This window comes from Pleuronectes platessa, chromosome 9 (genome assembly GCF_947347685.1).
Source record: "Pleuronectes platessa chromosome 9, fPlePla1.1, whole genome shotgun sequence".
Classification (NCBI taxonomy): domain Eukaryota; kingdom Metazoa; phylum Chordata; class Actinopteri; order Pleuronectiformes; family Pleuronectidae; genus Pleuronectes; species Pleuronectes platessa.
The window spans coordinates 5371462-5392188 of record NC_070634.1 but is presented as its reverse complement, the minus strand read 5'-3'; the positions used below and the strand labels follow the sequence as shown (position 1 = coordinate 5392188).

The 20727-nt window shown below is 39.8% G+C and overlaps 1 protein-coding gene across 1 annotated transcript in view; it reads right to left on the bottom strand.

Moving 5' to 3' along the window:
* LOC128447793 (uncharacterized) overlaps window positions 1-18739 on the bottom strand; it is a 77117-nt gene extending 58378 nt beyond the window's left edge. The window contains exons 1-3 of the mRNA XM_053430137.1: window positions 18447-18739; window positions 10262-10383; window positions 2622-2669 (exon numbers count right to left, since the gene is read on the bottom strand). Of these exons, the coding sequence (XP_053286112.1) occupies window positions 2622-2669; window positions 10262-10383; window positions 18447-18504 (228 nt within the window). The 5' untranslated portion in view covers window positions 18505-18739. The remainder of the gene's footprint in view (window positions 1-2621; window positions 2670-10261; window positions 10384-18446) is intronic.
* Window positions 18740-20727: the final 1988 nt, after the last annotated feature.

The following is a 20727-nucleotide window of genomic DNA, read 5'->3' as shown; positions in this document are numbered from 1 at the left end:
ACTTGGATCAAAATAGCTTACAAACAGGAACTTATTGCCTTTCTTAATGTTGTTATTTGAAACCTGAAATTACTGAAAATATGTTGCTGGAAGTTTTGACAGTCTGGTCATTAATCATCACCATCTGGACCCTTGTTGGAGTCACACTTCCTGTCTATAATGCGCAAAGAATATAGCACTGAAAGATTGCCAATGACTCAGCAGGGGTTGCAATAACCCCTGCTGAATATTGTTACTATGGTAACTGTTGATAAATAACTTTTGGATTGTTCTATTTTTTCTTCTTAAAAGAGGACACTTTCCATAATAGCAACACGATAGCAACGGGTTTCAGGTGCGTTCATTAAGAAGTATATATATATATATATATGTATAAAGATGAACAACCTGACTATTCCCCAAAATTTAAGCCAAAGTGTCTTGATTACCTCTGAGAAGCCGGCTGCAGTATAATAAAAAAAAAAAAACATGGCTCCTCCATGTTAGTGGATGGGACAAACACCTAACTAAAAAGTAAAAGTATATATCAAATAAAAAATTTCCTAAATATAGCGATTAAGGTAAGTTTAGTTTTAAATAGTTATTTGATGGTACAAAACTGGGTTGAAAGTTTGATTAAGAGCTAAATATATTAAGCACGAATATCAACGGTAGCCCAATATCATGGCTCTAACCCTGATCACATCTGGGAAGACTCTGGCTCCAAATGCACGAAGATGGAGGTGTTTGTATCTCATTTTTCATATACAGTCTGTGATTCGGACACACACCTAAAATTGACTGTAATGTTAGATATTGAACTAACTAGTGAGCTTGTTCCAATAGAAAGGTAAGTAGCCAAGCAATGCTGAATAATTAAAGCTAGTTGGAAGCATAGACAGTATATAAAGATGGAAGCCGCAGGTCTTTTTCTCCACATTGCAGAAAAAGTAAACCAAAACATTTGGGATGCAGCTGCCACCATCTTGCACTTTTAATGTCATGTGGAGCCAGAGATTGTGCAATAGTGATCGCAGTAAGGAGCAACGGTATTTAGGTCCTGCCGATAAACACAAACAATTATTTTATGTGGACTTCTTAGTCTGGCCCATGTATCATCCACTAACATGGAAGAGGAAGTGTGTTGACCTATACTGACAGACACCAGAGGGAAATCAAGCAAGTTTGGCTTAAATTTAGGTTCTGTTATGTTGTTCATGTAATCTACAGTGTATGGTTAGAAAGTGGGCTGGAAAGCGAATGAGCGTAGCTAGGTTGCCATGTGAACTACAGAGTTAACAGCACGATGGGTCTTCCTCAACTACATGAACCTATATGCTCTGTGGATCTGTATCAGCTGTTATAGGATGTGTGATTGAATCACGCCACCATAGCGAGTCTCCTAGCACTCAGATACCAGTCAGCCACAAGAAAATACCCAACCAAACCTTTAATCTGAAATGCTGTACCTGTGAGTGTGTCCAAAAATTGTTGTATCCGTTATGCACAATACCCGTGGAATCATCATAGTTTATATTCACTGAAACTGAGTTAATTTCAACTTTTAACACCTGGACTATATGAACATTATCATCATCACCCCACTGTTGGAAACAAACTAGCGACATACTGTCTTGTGTAAAAGAAAACAATATCATAACTCAGGACCAATTGTTCTTTTACCCTTCATGGAGACAAACACAAATTCCTAGATGAATAAAAACAATCTGACATTTCCCACTGACTAAATGATTCATTGAGCTTTGATCGGCGTGTGAAGCGCTAGGTGTGTGAGCACAGTTTCATGTTTAAAATATCTGAAAATCCTGAAAGGTTGTTGTCAAAGTAACTGTGACATTTTCTTCCAGGGAGTGTATTTCTCCCATACATATACACAAGAACAGACAGCAAATCACATTTTCTACCCATCGCTGTAAAGCCAACAATGAATAAAACACTCGGTGGAAAGCTTGTGATGCTTTGACCCGCAGTCCAAGCATGAATACATACAACACATCAACAGCACACTTCCTAATCTGAGATGGTTAGTAATGTGGCCACCTTATCCAGCATGCAACCCCATCTGTGATGACACATCGGCTCCACCATTTTAAACAAATACACCCAGAAAATACAAGACAAAATGTGTGAAGGGAAATTTGCATTATGAATGTACCAAAGGAAAGCATGATTAATTTGTGCTCATGAAATGAATACAGATTTTGTCATTACATGGCTTGTATCCTTTGCCAAATATTGTAATGTTTCTCGCTCCTTATCCACAGCAAGTGTTCTGCTGCAATAATAAGGAATAAAAGACAGCTTACAGCTCATAAGCAACACAACTGCTGCTAAATCAGCTAAATCACAGAGCAAAACAAAGACCTGATTGCTCATAAGTATTATGGATCTGCTCTGTTTAAATCTGATTTGTGAGATGCAGCCATTGTTCAATGACTTAAATGTTGTTTGTTTAAATGCTCACTACCTACATTTCACACAGGAAGATTAAAAGAATGAGACGTCATCAGATTTATCATCACATTTTTACAATACTCGCTTTTTACAACACTCTCTCTCTCTCACACACACACACACACACACACACACACGCACATACACACACACACCATTACACATACCTTGGCTTTGCAGAGGATACATCGCAGTCGGTCTTCACTCCCGTATCCCTGTGAAGAAACAATATTTTAAAGTAGTTTAGTAAAAGTGAACCATCAAAAAAACTGATTTAAAGCTGCACTTAGTGCCAAATGACAACATGTTTGTTTGTGTTTTGATCAATAAACTAATTATGTTTTGAAAACACATTTCATTTTAACACAAAGATGCATTGTGCATAATAATGCTAATTTAATTAAAGTGCTACAAACCTGAATAAACATGCTGGCCCTAAACATTGGACGAAAAATATGCAAAAAAATAACAAACAAACACAAGATTCAGAAAAACTAACAAACAAACAGCAAAAATAACAACAACAAAAACAGATCACAACAAAATTGAAAACACAACAACAACAAAAATACAAGCCCAAAAAAGACATTTAAGAAGGTGCAACACAACAGAAAACACAAGGCCATCTCACATTGCAGTGTACTGTATAGTAATTAATAGTTAAACATACATTACTAAACGTTATTTTAATGCATACACTAAATGTTCCACTTCACAGAGAAACTAAAACAACATGCTGGGAATAATCTTCAAGCTGCTGCTAACGAACTGAAGATGCTAATAACAAGAGCTGCATTTGTTCGAACACTAAGTGCCAGATCCACTGCTAATATGCAAGGCATGTAGGAGCACATTTTGATAGATGTTAATGGTATATAATTATAGAACACTGCTATTAGGCAATGTGATTTTATAGAGGACCATTGCCCCTGGCACTGTGGCCTGATTGCTGTGAGTGTTGAACTAATGAATGTAAACCAAGTCTGTTTGCAACAACAACCCATGAGAGAGAGAGACAGAGTGTGTGTGTGTGTGTGTGTGTGTGTGTGTGTGTGTGTGTGTGTGTGTGTGTGTGTGTGTGTGTGTGTGTGTGTGTGTGTGTGTGTGTGTGCGTGCGCGCATGTAATTAAAGGGAAACACATGCGTGGACAGAGTCAAGGGCATGCTTGTTCATAAATAAGCACACACACCAGCACACACACACACACACACTTTATCACATAGGAAAAAACATATCTAACACACGCAAGCATGTAAACTCATCCTCATGTTTTCCATCTCTTCACACCTTGGTCAGTGCCTCACTCTCTACTGCATCAATGCTATGTTTAGCCAGCAAGTTGTTAGCATTCTCACTGCTCCTCTTCTCACTTCTTTTTCGCCTCTCTAACGACTATATATTCTATTTCAGATGGACGGGAATACAAAATCTTTTAGAGCATTTTTTCTTGCAGAATACCATTCCCATTAACTTCGATAGAGTGAAACCAGATGTATAAAAATGAAGAATGTATTTATCTGCCGGGTAACTGAACATCTACCATTATTTTCCGAAAGCCTGCGCCCTTGCTCTGTATTTTCTCAAGCCTGTTGTTGGGTTGGGCAGTGAGACACACCAGGCTGTGCTGGACTGGTGCGGTACGAGCCATACAGTCCTCCCATGCCCTTGTACTCTGTGCTGCGAGGGGTTTCACCCCTCTAGGAATGCACTCCCTATAATGAGGGTCAGGGGTCATAGTGCTGTCGCGCCTGGAGGCCGGGATCTCCCAGGCACGCTCAGTCACTGACTCTGTCCCTATATTTAAATCTTGCCTCAGGACATGTTTTTCAAAAGGGCATCTCCTAACTAGTTCCTGGTTACTAATTAGTTTTGTGCCATGCTATTTGTCTTTGGGAACCTGAATCAGGAAGGATGGGAGGGGTGGGGTGGGAGGGGTGGGGCGGGGGACACAAATGAGGCAGTTCGAAAAACAGCGTATGGTTTGCCTCAGCGCCGATGATGACCAGTCAGAGAGTCCTGTGCTGCGAACACCCTGAAGTATGTATCAACAGAAATGAACACCAGAGCTTGTTTTGCTGTGTTTGAGTTCAGTCTGCCCGCTGTTTAGTGACAACATCTGTGTCGTACTGTTGTGGCTGAAATTAAATAAAGACTTGGAATTTGCCCATATTTTTTTTGTTGGAGCTGCTTTTAGGAGTGGTAACAGTGCATGCTATCACTCCCAGCTGGCTCTCTGTCCCTCCCTCCCTCCCTCCCTCTCTCTCGCAAGTCAAATCATTATTGGATTACATTTTCTGGCTTCATAAAATGCGGTTAAGAGGCACTTTAGTCATATGTGCATGACCTGCTTTCCAGAGATGGCTATCAGAGCAAAAGTGACAGGTCAATTGCTGATTTCTGTTCCGTAAAAGGGAAAGGGGCTCCCCACCCTGAGCACTCTGAAAGGTCGCACTCTCTCTCCATCTCTCTCTCCCCCGCTCTTTTTCTCTCTGTCTGTGTTTCTCACACGCAAAAACTAAAGTAGTCTTGTAGCAACAGCACACACTCACAGCAAGAGAGCGCGGCTCACTGTGCGTGTGTGTGTGCGCTCGCGTGTGTGTCTGTATATAATTGTATAGTGGGGAGACACACACTTAATGGAAGTGGCTCTTCACTCTGACAGCTGGGTGGTGCAGATGAAAGGTCTGCTGTAGCATGTTGTCTACCACTTGTGGAGGATCCGAAGAGACCCAAAGCTCACCAGAGTGGACGTCACCACAGCAAATGCTTCAACAGCAGACACATTATCTTTGATTATAATTGCATGTGACAATAACCAACCCACTCATATTGTACACAGCACAGTACAGCAACACACAGATGCAGTACATTGTGATACAGAGTGAGAACTCGGTTATTTACACTTGCACTGCGTGTGCCTCATTTGAAAGCAACAGGTGAAAGCAACAATTCTGAAGGAAAGTGCAGATATTGTCTAGTTCAAAATTCATTTTCAGTTTATCTGCTCTTTGGTTCTTAGTCAATGGGGTACTCAAGCAATTTGGGAATACACTTCCATAACGCACAACTCACAAGATAGCAATTTAATAAGGATGACAAAAATCCTGACTTTAAAGATATGACATGTATTGTATTGTTGTGTAATTACATTATCCAAAATGTTTCCAACAATGTTCGAACCCAGTTCCGGACCTTTTATTTTTGTCACTTTTAAGTTGCATCATATCCACTTTACCTGCCCACCTACTAACATTGTTTTGGTCCACATTTGGCTCTACATCTGGCCCACACACCACATGGAATGATGGCACTTGGGTGGTCCGCTCCTGTTTGCCAGATCTTTGCCAAAGTAAGCCATAGCAATACCGCCCATCAAAGGTGGATCGTATTTGTTTTTTGCTGATGGAACAATATTTACCATTTACCCAAGATTACACCTTGCCTAGATCACCGCATGTGGTGTAAGAAAAAAGGCCCACATCTGTTTTGGGACATTTTGGGCCACATTTGCTATATTATACACTATATTATAGTATTATCAACACCATCTGACACCAATAACACAAATCTCTTTTCACTCACATTATGCTCGACCTTTAAAAAATACAACAAACAATATTGTTCACCAAGGCTGACCTGATGGAGTTGACTCATATCTGATTGTGGTGACAAAAACACAAAAAGAACACTCTTAATATTATTTACCTTATCTATGTAAAATATATGTGTGTGTAAGCCCTATGTTCCCTCAACTAAACCCGGACAGAGTTGATAACTATCAATTCACAAAAGCAATAAAAAAGTTGAAATGCTGCTGCCACATATTTAGCATTCATATATTATTAGACAAACTTATAATCCATTTCTATAATTCACTCAAATTACTCAAAAAACTTCCCATTGAATGTCAATTGATGTAGCAGCCATTTTCTGTTCAGCTTGATGCTAGATGCAAACAGAAACTACTTCACGAGAATAAAAGGATCTAAACACTTCCCTTAGGAACTAAAAGACAGATTTGACATATCATGGTTGTGACACAGGAAATACTAACATTAAGATTTAAAACACTCTCAAACTATAAAGCATATTTGACCCTGTCTGCCACGGATGTACTCTGCATATGTGAAAATGGATCCTTCAGAGTGACTGTCTAATGACGGTGTTGACAAAATGTTGAGACACAACTTTGAAAGCTTATGAAATAAGCAGAAGGAGATAATTATGTTGATTGCCCCTAACACCTAACCCTAACCCCCCCTTTTATTAATCAATCATAACATCTTCAATTGAAATAATTTTTATTTTAAAACCCAATAGCAGTTCCAACTGCTTGACATGTTTGGTCCCATGTCTCAACATCCATACGCTATCTGGAAGTGGCTTTGTCTGGCTGTGCTATATTTACGTACGACAATGGTAAAACACGCTGCTAGCCCCTTAAACTTGAGTTACGTTGGATACTTTAGATTTTCATGTGCATGTGGTGGTGAACCCCTATGATACCACACTGCATCACAATGTCATTAAACTAAGATTCTTGTTCTAGCTTTGATTAAGACACCCGCAGTGGGCGAAGTTACATATTGCACGTCTAAGTCCCTAGAATGGCTCAAGCTCCCCACTGGAGCCTGTGTTGACCATAATCCAACGCGACTTTCTCATTGTTAGGTCCTCCCAGTCTGTTGCCGTGCCCATGTTTTGAATCATGCCCTCAGTTTGAAACACAGGCTTTTGAGTTAACAGATTTGTGGTCTCCAGGACCAAAAACAGAAAACCCTGACGACATCATCAAGGTCTGTTTTTTCTTTTACAAGAAAAAATCTCATCTGCAGCCGCAAAACATATTCTACAACTCTCAGCCTTTGCCTTGAACTGGCTCACTGTTTAGTCTGACGATGGCCTCTCCCTGCAGAAACCTGATGGGAAGAGTTTACTGGTCAGGGAGATTCCCCTCACCTGGTCTGGCTGCAGTATACAGTGCCTTGCATAAGTATTCACCCCCCTTGGACTTTTTCCCATTATGTACTGTTACTAACTGGAATTCAAATAGACTTAAATAAACTTTTTCCCGTTTGATCAACAAAACATGCATAGTACTTTGGAGGTGCAAAATAAATTTTATTGTGACACAAACAATAATGAGAACAAAAAAGTTGACATCTGTTGGGTGCATAAGTATTCACCCCCCTGTGTCAATACTTGGTAGAACCCCCTTTCGCTGCAATTACAGCTGCAAGTCTTTTGGGGTATGTCTCTACCAGCTTTGCACATCTAGAGATGGAAAGGTTTGTCCATTCTTCTTGGCAAAAAAGATGAAGCTCAGTCAGATTGGATGGAGACCGTCTGTGAACCGCAATCTTCAAGTCTTGCCATAGATTCTCTATTGGATTGAAGTCTGGGCTTTAACTGGGCCATTTTAAGACATTAACATTCTTTAATCCAAACCATTCCTTTGTAGCTCTGGCTGTATGTTTAGGGTCATTGTCCTGCTGGAAGATGAACCTCCGCCCCAGTCTCAAGTCTTTTGCAGACTGCATCAGATTTTCTTCAAGGATTTCCCTGTATTTGGCTCCATCCATCTTTCCCTCTATTCTGACCAGTTTCCCTGTACCTGCTGAAGAGAAGCATCCCCACAGCATGATGCTACCACCACCATGTTTCACTGTTGGGATGGTGTGCTCAGGGTGATGGGCAGTGTTGGGTTTTCGCCACACATAGCATTTTGCATTGAGGCCAAAAAGTTCAATTTTGGTCTCATCTGACCAGAGCACCTTCTTCCACATGTTTGCTGTGTCTCCCACATGGCTTCTGGCAAACTCCAAACGGGATTTTTTATGGATCCCTTTCAACAATGGCTTTCTTCTTGCCACTCTTCCATAAAGGCCAGATTTGTGGAGTAGACGACTAATAGTTGTCCTGTGGACAGATTCTCCCACCTCAGCTGTGGATCTCTGCAACTCCTCCAGAGTAACCATGGGCCTCCTGGTTGCTTCTCTGATTAATTTTCTCCTTGTCCGACTCTTCAGTTTGGGTGGACGGCCTCCTCTTGGTAGGTTTGCGGTTGTGCCATATTCTTTCCATTTTCTTATGATGGATTTTATGGTGCTCAGAGAGATGTTCAAAGCTCTGGATATTTTTTTATAACCTAACCCTGCTTCATATTTCTCCACAACTTTATCCCTGACCTGTTTGGTGAGCTCCTTGGTCTTCATGATGCTGTTTGTTCAGTAATGATCTCCAACAAACTCTGAGTCCGTCACAGAACAGGTGTATTTATACTGAGATTAAATTGCAGACAGGTGGACCCTATTTACTAATTATGTGACTTGCAAATGTGACTTGTGAATGCAATTGGTCGCACCAGATCTTTGTTAGGGGTTTCACAGTAAAGGGGGTGAGTACATATGCACTCAACACTTTTCAGATTATTATTTGTAAATAATTGTGAAATCCATGTAATATTTCCCCCCACTTCCAAATGATGCACTATTTTGTGTTGGTCCATTACATAAACTCACGATGAAATAAATTTTAATCTGTGGTTATACCATGACAAAATGTAGAAAAGTCCAAAGGGGGTGAATACTTATGCAAGGCACTGTAGGTGTCATTCAGTCAGTCTCCCTAACTCTCCCATGGCTTCCACAGCATTCAGCATTGGTTTTCATTTGATTTTTCAAACTCGAACTGGGTTGTGACATTATAATTATCTATTGAGCAACTAGCTTCATACGTGGAGCTACCTAAGCATTAATTTGCAGTCATGTGTCTGACAAATCCAGGCGATACAATAACTTTCCTTTTAGCTTTGCCTTGGTTTCCACCTACTCCTTGGGAATAGCAACAGTGTCTGGTAAAGCTGTCGACCTGGTGTTTTGTGCTCAACAGCCAAGTCGAGTTGTAAAGGTAAACAAGACAAAAAAATAAACATAAGTAGAACTAAGATATGTAAAGTTGACAATTATTTCTGGATTCGCCACTCTGGTGACCTGTTCATTGAACTTGTATATAGCATATTGTATTCTTCAATACTCAACAGAGCAGTGATTACATGATGTAAACATGAAAAGTGTTTTAATATATTATCTGTCCAGGAAAATTATTTTTAGAAAACAATTTCAGCTGGGGTTTAACTTTTGCCCTAATTTATAGTTCCACTACACTTGGCTTTTGCTTGTGTTTTGTTCTTTTGTTTCTCTGGTATACAAAAGTAATTCTACATGTTTTCTATTCTGGCAGCTGCAGCCGTTGCTGGGAATTAATGGTAGAAGAGTAAGTAGCACAAATAGCGACCGAGCATCATGAGTGCACAGAAAGAAATGTACGTACACCTCCTACAGAAATGCACCTTTCATGAACTGAGAGAACAGTATTAGGGAGGTTTTGGGAGCTGTGGTGTGAAAACAGAACGACAGCGGTGACCGCCACATCTGTACAGCTGCTGGTTGGAGGAGCACTACAGATGTTAATGAGCTATTTTGCAGTGGGTGACAGGTGTCAGGTGCATGATGGCTTTCTGGATTCCTGCCAGTCCATTACGAGGCACTCCTCACTGCTTCAGCCTCCGTGCTTCAACTATATAACGATGACGTGTTATCATTGTTAGCAACCCTCATTAAAACTAATTGGTATTGCTACTTGAAAGGTAGCTCATTAGCTCGAGGCAAACAGCAGTGTTTTGTCTAAATAAGGAATGATCACATGACAAAGACATTTATTCACCATACGGTTTCAAATCCAACGCAGACTTTTACACCCCTATAAATTTTGACAAATGGCTGATGAGATAAAAGTAGCTCTTACCCTCTGGATCCATGTTGACAGACAGGCATGGTGGGCAAGTAGATTTTTGCAGTCGCAGAAATTCCTCAGCGGGTCACTGGCTTGAAGTTCAACATCCCGGCATATAAAGCAATCTGGTGTTTCTGCAGAAGAAGAGAAGATAGAGGTTGTGAATGGTTGAGCACTGATTTCACATTACTCGTGAGGACATTGTTAACTGGTCATTGTATCAGTGTATTTGCTTTAGAGCAGTGGTTCCCAAACTTTTTACAGTCTCGTACCCCTTCAGACATTCAATCTCCAGCTACGTACCCCCCCCGACGCACGTATACAGCCTATAACACTTGAAACTTTGAAATTGTCAGGGATTTCAGGACTTATAATAATCGTAGATGACAAAATAATGTCATCTACGAAATTCTTAAGGATCAATTAATCGATTGTCGATTAATTATGCCCATCCCTAGTTTTGACTAACGGTCACTAACCTACCTGTAACTTTTTTTGGCAGTGTAATTATTTTGCTGAATATGGGTATTTTTGGCAATGCGAGTTGGCTATTCAGACTATTTAATATTGCGCGATTATTTATAGCTCAGTTTGAAAATGTAATGGGCTTTTACACTTTGAAAACGCAGATAAAATGTTCTCCCCACGTACCCCCTGAACCACTTCGCGTACCCCTTGGGGTACATGTACCCCAGTTTGGGAACCGAGGCTTTAGAAGAAGACTAAATATTCCCTCTTACACTCCAACTTTCTTCCTATCACAGCATTCAAAACACACTGCACAGCTCCCATGAGCATTCAATGGTTGTTTTGGTTCTACTGGGAGAGCGGCAAAGTGCTTCTGGGCTTTAAAAGTAATTGCAACAGGTTTACATTACAGACCATAAACACAACAATGAAGATGTGAGACAATATAGATATAGATATAAATAGATAGATATTGAGTAGAAGGATTCAGTATTCTATTGGATTATTAGTATTGTTATTATTAATAATGATTATAAGAAGTATATTATTAGCATTGTTATTATTATTATTCCCTGTCATTGTTGGGAATATTTTCATTGCCAATCTTGACCCTCTGGGATCTATATCTAGTGTTTTATAGAATAAAATACTGTGTTGTGTAGAAACTACTTTCTTCTTATAGATAGACACTGGATGTTCACATGTCAGAGAACGTTACAAGACTGCATTTTCACTGTCCAGATACCAAGAAACCAACTGCATATTCCATTTCATTTTTATTTGAATTCTCTATGCATTAAGGAAGGTTTTTTTGAAGATTAAATTTGACAGCCCTGATGGCTTACATTGGACTCGTGATTTGTTCATGATAAGCTCAAGGCAATATAGAAAATATGTCTAATCTGACTCACAGAGATGACACAATAAAGTAAATGCTGTCCGCCTGTATCATCCATACAGCAATCAGAGATGGGACGATCTGCGTTATGACCCTATTATGTGATACGGGAGTGGCTGTTTTAGTGGGAAGCATCTGACTGAGTCATTTAAACCAGCATTTGTACAGTTTTGACTTTGCTTTGTTTTGAGTTACAGCAGCTTAAACGGTACAAGACTGTTCCTACTAGTACACAGCTGGACTAAAACTTCCATTGGGCAGCTCCATATCCAGCACACACACACACAAATGATTTACAGTCATCAAGAGACCTGCGACCACATAAATGAAACTGAAACAGCATATGTGTCATTCAAGAGTCTTTCAAGATACAACATGTGATATAATAATTTTTAGCAGTAGAGCAACACAACCACGTAAGGTAACTGGTAGATTTTTCCTTAGAACTCTTTTAGTGCAGCTCAATAAACTGAAAATGCAACACTGTCTGATTTTTCCCCTCTAAAGTTGTTATTGTGTTGGCTACCTGGTAAAATGTCCAAAATATTCACTCGCCTTTTACTCTGTTGTGGTCTATAATCACCATCTAGTCACTGAGTTTGTCTGTCTGCCATTTGTGTACAGTGTGGTTAGCAGAGCTTGATGGAGGGCAGTGAAAACAGTGGAGTCATGGGCGATAAAACCAAAACAATGTGTTTAATGACGCTAAAACATTTACAATATGGATACAGGCCATTTGACCCATTTTGTTTTTTAAGAAGGAATCTGTGCAGCTTTAAGTGCCACACACCAAACCATCAATCCTCACAGAGAATGTGGTGAAGTTATTCTGGTTTAGAAGACTTTTGATGAAAAGAATGCAACTTGTTTCAAGTAAACAAGAATGTTGACGATGGACGATGTTTAAATGTCTGACCTAACCTGTTTTTTTCCCTCTTTTATCACAAGTTTCAAAGTTTACATGGATATGAATTCATTATATTTACTTGTATTTACAAGTTACAAGAAAAATTCACATAGTTACCAAAAAAGGGAAACCCTAAAAGGAGAACTCACAACCTATCCTGTGCAGGGTTGCATGGGGCCAAAGCATATCCCAGAAGGCACTGGGAAGGGTACGTTCTTTTAAAAAATGTTTCACCAATTTGTTGTTGTGGATATTTCAAAATTTTTCTACTTCAGCTTTTCTTCAACATTAAAAAAGAATCAAATGTGTGAAGTCTCGTCTCCTGATGTGAGACTGTGTTTGTGTTCGGGTGAAAATAAGGATCAGGAGTTGTTAACTGCTGATGACAACACATTGCTTTCCACAAATGAAAATAGCTGCTTTAAACTCAAGCTAGTCGAGCAGTAAAAGGATCCATCCTGGTTCAATTAGGAACGGACATAAAACGCGAGCGGTGGAATACATCATGTGCTCGCTGCCGGGCATGTCGTCCTCGCCCAAGGCCGGGGGTTAGCCACAAGACGCATCCATTGTTTCATGCTCCATTGTGCTGCAAACAGCATCTCTGATTTAACAGCAATACATCGTCAGTGATGAGGCGCTTTGACGCTAAATATTGGACAGTAGCTGGGAGCCAGATTTGTTAGTTTCATGCCATAAAACACTGGGATTCATCAGTGGGGGCTAGCTGTCATGTGTGGGCTCGTCTGAGGGGGGGATAAAGTGCTGCCTCAGAAGTGCCTGTCTCTTTGGGGGCCTTCTGTGAGCCGCATTGCTTCAGGTGGAAAATCTATCTTCAGTTGAGGAATCTTTTAATCAGAGGGTGGGTTTTTAATGTAACCCATCAGTATCTGTGTAAGCAGATTTTATTACTGACCAGGCATATATCTCTGCTTGCATTAATATCTGACACCAGCTGCAAACTAGTGAAAGCAGATTGACTTTGATTTCTTATTACTTATTTCAGTCAAGTTAAAAATCTGGTATTTTTACATACTAGTACATTGTGCTTTCTAAACCTGCCTGTTTGGAATGGGCTGTTGTCCTGTGTTAATGCTCCGGAGCTACTTCAGAATGATTCCTTGTCATTAGTGAGTCCTCCTCAATATACTGTCACTTTTTATTGTTTGTGAGCAGAGGTTTTTACAACAGTCTGTTTCTAATTTAGTTTTAAATTAGAAAACGTTGTGTTAGGGTTAGGGTTAGGGTTCATCTTACCTGGCTTATCTACAGTGATGATTTTTTTAATGTTTTTTCTTTTACTGAAAATTACTTTGCTGTTTACATGTGTGGTTTATATGTTTGAATGAATAAACTAATTGGTAATTTTTCTCTCATACATTGGATATTGGCTATATCAAAGATCTGCCGACACAATCTTCAGCCCCTAATTCACAGCTTTTGAAATTAAAGCTCTAATTCAGCTCGATATAAAGCATTGCAAAACAATGTTGAGCTCTTACAGTTAAGACAAATTGCCAAACAGGAATTCTATGAATGTTGTTGCAATGACGCACATACAGTATGACCACAGACAGACTGACAGAAAGACACACGTTTGTGGAAGTAGGTATGTTATCATAACGTATTCTTAGATGTATGTGTGGTATATGGCTGCCACTTGCTTTACCAGACTGTTACCCACACCAACCACCTGGCCAAGAAATGGAAATTACTCTGTGAGGCACTCTCTAAATGGCAGTGTGTGTCCAAATGTATATGTTTGCCTCCTTTTCGTCTGCCTGTCTAACAATATATCAGATTTAGTTGGTTTTCAGTCATTGTCACTAGTACTTTGTGTGTGTTTGTGTGTGTGTGTGTGTGTGTGTGTGTGTGGAGGAGTAAGAGGAAAATAATGAAGCCATGTAGAGACATACCTATAGACTATGACGGTCTAGTTAACAGGCTGTCGGCGTGTTTCAGCAGCCTGACCAAAAATATTTCCAAAGCTACCGTGATGGCAGGTTCACCAATTATACCCACAAGTCGATTTTAACATTTCATTCCTCCAAATCTGTGCTGCTTTTACGGTCATTATGGCAAGCCCCAAGGCACTTCAGGAACTAAATAACGGATGCACTGCAACTGCGAGAATAACTAGAGAACAACATTACAACAGAGATGTAAACATGCGGCACGTCAATCGCAGCCGAGCTGACAAGTCTGCATGATCTGGGACTCCAATAATTAACTGTCAGCGGTGTCAGTGTTCGGCGGCGTTTCACATGAAGGTGAGCGCTCGACTAACGGGCTGAAGTCACCCCCTGTGCACGATTTAACAGCAAACAAAACTTCCTCTGTGCAGCAAAGGCTCAGGGCTTTGTTGTTTCCATACAGGCTGATAATGTACTAAAGTTTGTCAGTTGGAGACGACACTGATCTCCCGCTATCACAGAGGAGAATACTAACACCAGCTCCATCAAGAGATGTTTACACTATACTCGACTTTGTGGAGCTGGCTTTCACTTTCACTGCTGCACAGTGTAACGCTGACATGAATAATAAGGAACAAAATGGTACAGAAAAGTACAGAAGCCATTGTCCCAGCAGAAGCGGTAACACTGAGCAGTGGCACATGGCCGGTTTGAGACCCTCTACAAGTAAACTATACAGTAAGACAATGAGGAAAATGCCAGATTGGGATAATTTAATTGTCTGTTGCATTGCTAACGACCTCATTAACAAAAGAATGATGGGAAATCAGCATGGTCTGGGCGAGGAACCGCCTGCGTGACAGCCATCTGGCTACAATGGGGGGTGGGGTTGGATGGGGGTTGGGAGAATGGTAAGCTAACACCACAGTCGACTTCCAAGCGCAGGGCTCGAGCACCTCTAGATGGAAGCAGGGATTAGTGTTCTGCTGACCAATGAGAATTCACCTTTTGTTTTTCTCTTCATAACACAATCAGAGTCACTAAATGAGATTACAGAGATGATGAGGACTGATAGCTCTGATTATTATACACATGTTCCACGTACTGAGGTGCAAAACACAAGTCCGACTTCTTTTTTCTCTTTATGTACCTTTCTTTTAAATCATATGAAAGGAAAAAAGCAATAGAGTAATAATTTCTTCATGTGGATTCACCTCACGTGACTGCACAAGCAGAAATGCACTTTGAAACTGTCATTACGTGGGTTTATAGCGACTACAACTAAATGAGATCAAGATTGACACTCTGTGAGCACATACTCCGCTAAGGCTCAACAGTTCCATTACGAAAACATGTTTAAATTCACTAGATCCAGATTTTATTTGGATCTACACCAAGTTTCAAACACCCATAAATATCAGTCCTTTACACATGCCTGATTTTCTTCAAGATCTTTTAGAGATCAACAGAAATATTGAAAAATGACCCCTGTCATGCAATTTGTAGAAAGTGATTCAAATATAGATTCAAAATAATCTGCATCCACGCCAAAATTTAAAGGGTACTTTCTTGGATCATTTCCCACCCCTCAACAAATGTTCATGGAAATTGGTTCGGTCAGTTTTTGCATAATCCAGCTATCAAACAACCAAACGATGATAAAAAACACTCCTTGTTGGAGGTTATTAGTTGAATCTATCAATCTCACCTCTATGATATTTGAGAGACATGTTCATATTGTTACATATTGTATTTCCCCATAATTTATTGATAATACAGAAATGACTAGTATTTCTCTAAAGGTCAGGGAACCTAAGTTAAGTCAGTTTAGTACTGCACTTTACTCGAGAGGTCGATTAAAGCCCCACATACCCCAATATAACTGTATAATATAAAAGTTAAATCATCATGACATCACCAGGCCATCAACTTGGAAATCTCCCTCCAGAGCCACGGAAGATGTTACACAGACGTCGTGTCTTCACGAGATGAGGAGCGCTCACTGTGACCATTCAACTGACCCCCATGTGTATAACTGACCTCCATGTGTACCATCAGTGGTCAGCGTCGCTGTGAGTGACACCGGTCACTGGAGAACAACATGTTTCATCAGCGGTGTGCATTCAATGCCGCCCTTTGTGTGCAAGGCACATGTAATGTGTGCTGTTTAATGTGAGCATGTTTACTCACAGTTTACTATGCAAATTGCTTGTTGGTAAATATCATTACGAGATTTAAGCTGAGCAATTTATTAAATGACAAATCTTTAATGGAGCAGGGGCTCAGCAGCTTTCTATTGTTATCGTGATTGGGAGAAGGCCTGGATCTCTAGAAACGTGTCAGTAGTTTTATCCCTTGCAATGCCTCTAATTTATGCCGTCTCAGTTCTAAACCTGCCGGCTGCTTGAACTCTGGCGATGCTGGTTACAGTTTTCTGTCTTAATCTGTAAAAGTCACCTGCAGAAATAGAGTTGTGTGAAGTTAAGGCCGACTGCAGCACTCAGTCCACAGAACCCTGCAGCTGTTCACCTGTTTTTTCAGTTCAGTGAAGCTCAACTCAATACGCAGAGGCCCTCACTGGAGACTCCGGGTGTTGTTGCTGTTGTTGTGAATAGAGGTGTCAAAAGTATTCCCATTCATTACTCAATTAGAAGTATAGATACTAGGGTTTAAAAATACTTTTGTAGAAGTTGAAGTATCAACTCAAGCTTTTTACTTAAGTAAAAGTACTGGTTTCAAAACTACTTAAAGTATAAAAGTAAAAGTAATGTAATGGGAATTTTTTAATGTAAATACATTATAGTACCATATGTGTACTACTGAGCATTAACATGCGTTTCATGGAGCGAGGCTATTTTTAAAATGTAAGGAGTAGAAAGTACAGATATGTAAGGAGTAGAAGTAAAAAGTCGTCTGAAAAATAAATACTCCAGTAAAGTATAGATACCAAAAATTTCTACTTAAGTAAGGTAACGAAGTATTTGTGCTTCGTTACTTGACACCTCTGGTTGTGAACACGCCCATTGTTGTGAACACCTCGTGGTTGTAGATCACAACATCACGAGTCTCAGCCAGACCTGGTAAAAGTTATAATAATATATCATACCAAATGTGACACTGCACCTCCTTGGGCCCATAACAGGAAGCATGCTGGAGCTGATAAAATGAGCAGTTCTTGAGATATGTGTGTTACATTCAGTCAGACAGATAGACAATCATTTCTGGAATTAATAGATAACGCATTTTTTCTTGTCAATAAACCATGTTAGGCTGAATCAATGTCTTGATGAGGTTCTTTTGTTTTTAGTCTGAAATTTTAGATTAAAGGTATGAAAGGTTTGGGCTATTTATAGACTGCCTCCTGTTTACATCCCCATTACTTGCTAATGGAGAGCGATAGAAGGGCTTACAAGCACTAATTTCATAGGGTGCCCAAACTTTTCTACAATTACTTTTATCTATGAATTTATCATGTTTATTAAAGAAACATGTGAATTAATAAGTAACAGAGCATTAACAGTTGCTGAAAGGTTTATTTTGAACAGGCGGACGTTCAAAAATAATCTTCCCCTTACTTTCACTTTCAGTATACGTCACACTTGCCTCTGAGACAGTGTGACGTTCGCAGCTTGTTTTGTGAAACTTTGGCAGTTTGACAACTTGGGAATTTCCTTTATGGAGGGTCCATTAAACTTGCAATACCTAAGTATGTTATTTTAACAGCGATACATAAGCTGTATTCCTGGTTTACAGCTGAAAACCTGTGTATAGGATTCGTAAACAACACTCATTTTCTACTCTAGGAGGTCGAAGTGTTTTAGCCCCTGTAGCATTCCTCACAATTCCTAGGAGGGAGTGCAGTATGTTGACAAGAGGCCCTCAGTGCAGCAACATCTGGATAAGGTAGAGTAGGCATGTCCAGATGAGGAAAACATTGCCACCGCTGGCGCTGTTATCAGAGTACAACTAACAGCATGTCGCTCATGAAATACTTTAGGATGTCAAACTCACCAATGGATATACTCCTCCAGGACCCTGCTGTAGACAGTAGTTGGTAGTTGCTGTCCATTGTCGCTCTTTGTTGTGGCTCAGAGACGTCTTCTTCCACCCACCCTGAGTACTTCCAGATCCCAGCAGTTTCCTCCACTTCCTGCTCACATTCCTTTTTTTTTTTCTCCTGCCGGGGTTACGTAGACATTTGGAGACAAATTAAACTGTCAAAACGGAAACTCACAACTTTATACCTTCTGCTCCTGCACTCCACCGTCAGCTGATCACTCTGTTTGAGGAAGTCAAAAAGTGAGCGGCCAATCACAGCGGCACAGTGGGGCATGTCAGAGCAGGAAACCCAATGATAGAGAAGAAAAGAAAATAGCTGGCTCTAGGCGTCATGTTTTCTCTGTCAAACTGTCTAAATATAGATGTTCTGGGAGAGAAAGTTATAATATAGTAACACACCACAGAGGAGAAAATGTATAAAGTTTAGGGTTCATAAACATGGAGTGTCATACTTACATAAAAACAACTGTTGCATCACAAACCATCACTGCTGGGAAATGAATAACAGATTTTGGAATTTCCCCATGTCTTTCTGCACGTTGCCGAGTTGTGGACATTTGTCTCCCTATCACTCTATGTGGTCACATTTAAAACCAGGGCTGGGCGATGTGGCAAAAATCACCAAGTATTGTATAAGCTGCAATAAATTAAATCAAATTATTAAAGAAATAATCAAAGGTCGATCTTGTCAGTACAAATCTAAAGAAATCCTGTGCTGTATCTTATTGTTACATTTTAAAATCATAGTTACAATCTACTCTACAGTCATTTCAAGATTCAAGATTGAAAAGTTTGTTGTCCAGTAATGCCTGCATTCATGGAAATGTATCTTTCACTTGTGTATGGCACACACGATAATACAATTGTACATGAGAAGACACAAAACATTACCCTGAATACCATTTCCGAAAAATACAAACTTTTTTTCCTGCCTTGTTCACCTGATAAAACGGACACATGAGAAGCTCGCTTTTAATTCTGGGTAAAATCAAACCCACGGTTTCAAAGAAATCTTTAAGTATCATGTCATCAGAGCAAAGTGCACACCTGTCTATCTGTCTTCTCATATCAAAACAACAGCAGTCGGTTTGTTTAGTTGAATTACAAAAACCTGCCTTGCCATTTCTTTGTGAATTGTACATCTCTTCCTATAAAACTGCCCTTTATTTTAAAAAAGAGTGTTGCTTTTGTGATATGATTGCTTGTAATATGTTAACATGTATAAAGTGTCACAAGTCCATTTTTTTAGTTAATGTTCCTTTCAATGTCAGTGTTTACATGGCTTTTTTCCCAGTTCTTTTAAAACCGCACCATCTCACAGGCTTTTCTTCACACAGCTAAAGTCCCACACTCTCTTTTTTAAATCAAAGCACTCTGCTCCAAATATAAAAAAAAACCTTGGAGAAGTTGTGGCGATGGAATAGGTCTACTCTGTATAATTAAATGGCACGTCTCCTACTATTCATGAAGAGCACTTATTAAAACAAGCATTCACATCCAATCCACTAGATAAATGACTTTACACCAAGTGCCATGAAGCCCATTAAAATAGCTTCTTCCGAGATGGATCAGGTCCAAACACACAATCAAAGGATTTGACTGGGATTATCTCAGATTAGAAACACTCAGGGACAAATGAGGAGATGACAGGATATCATACATTGAAAGGATAAATTAGCAGTCACATACCAGACCAAATTTGTGATGGGTGTTAGGGAATAAAGAGCAAGGGGGGGTTGGTGCTAAAAAGCAAGGAACGGCTTTCAGGATTTTAGGAAGGCCAATGATACGTGGCCAATGTAAACCGCAGTAAAAGCTTTTCCCTCTCGCTCCAAAACCACCTGTCAAGTAGCTAACATCCACAGCAGGGCAAGAATCAACCAGCAATAACTAATAAATGGACACAAAGTAACTTGTGAGAGATTAGTCTGTTAGTCTGTGACCTTGAGGTGTTCCTGTTAACGCCATGTTTCTTTTTATTCAAAAAGATTCACTGCTTTTACTTCACTTACGACTAAAGTTCACTGGAACGTCCAACAAAGATTCTGAAGTAACTGCTCAAAGTGGAACTAAATTTATGGAGAGTGATGAGCATGTTACATCACGTAGCAATCTGGGAATTCACATAATTTTATCACACTTCAACCTTGTTTACAATAACGGTGCTAAAAAGAGTATTGTTTGCCAATTAACATTAGTTAGACCATACAATATTATACAGTATTTTAGTTAA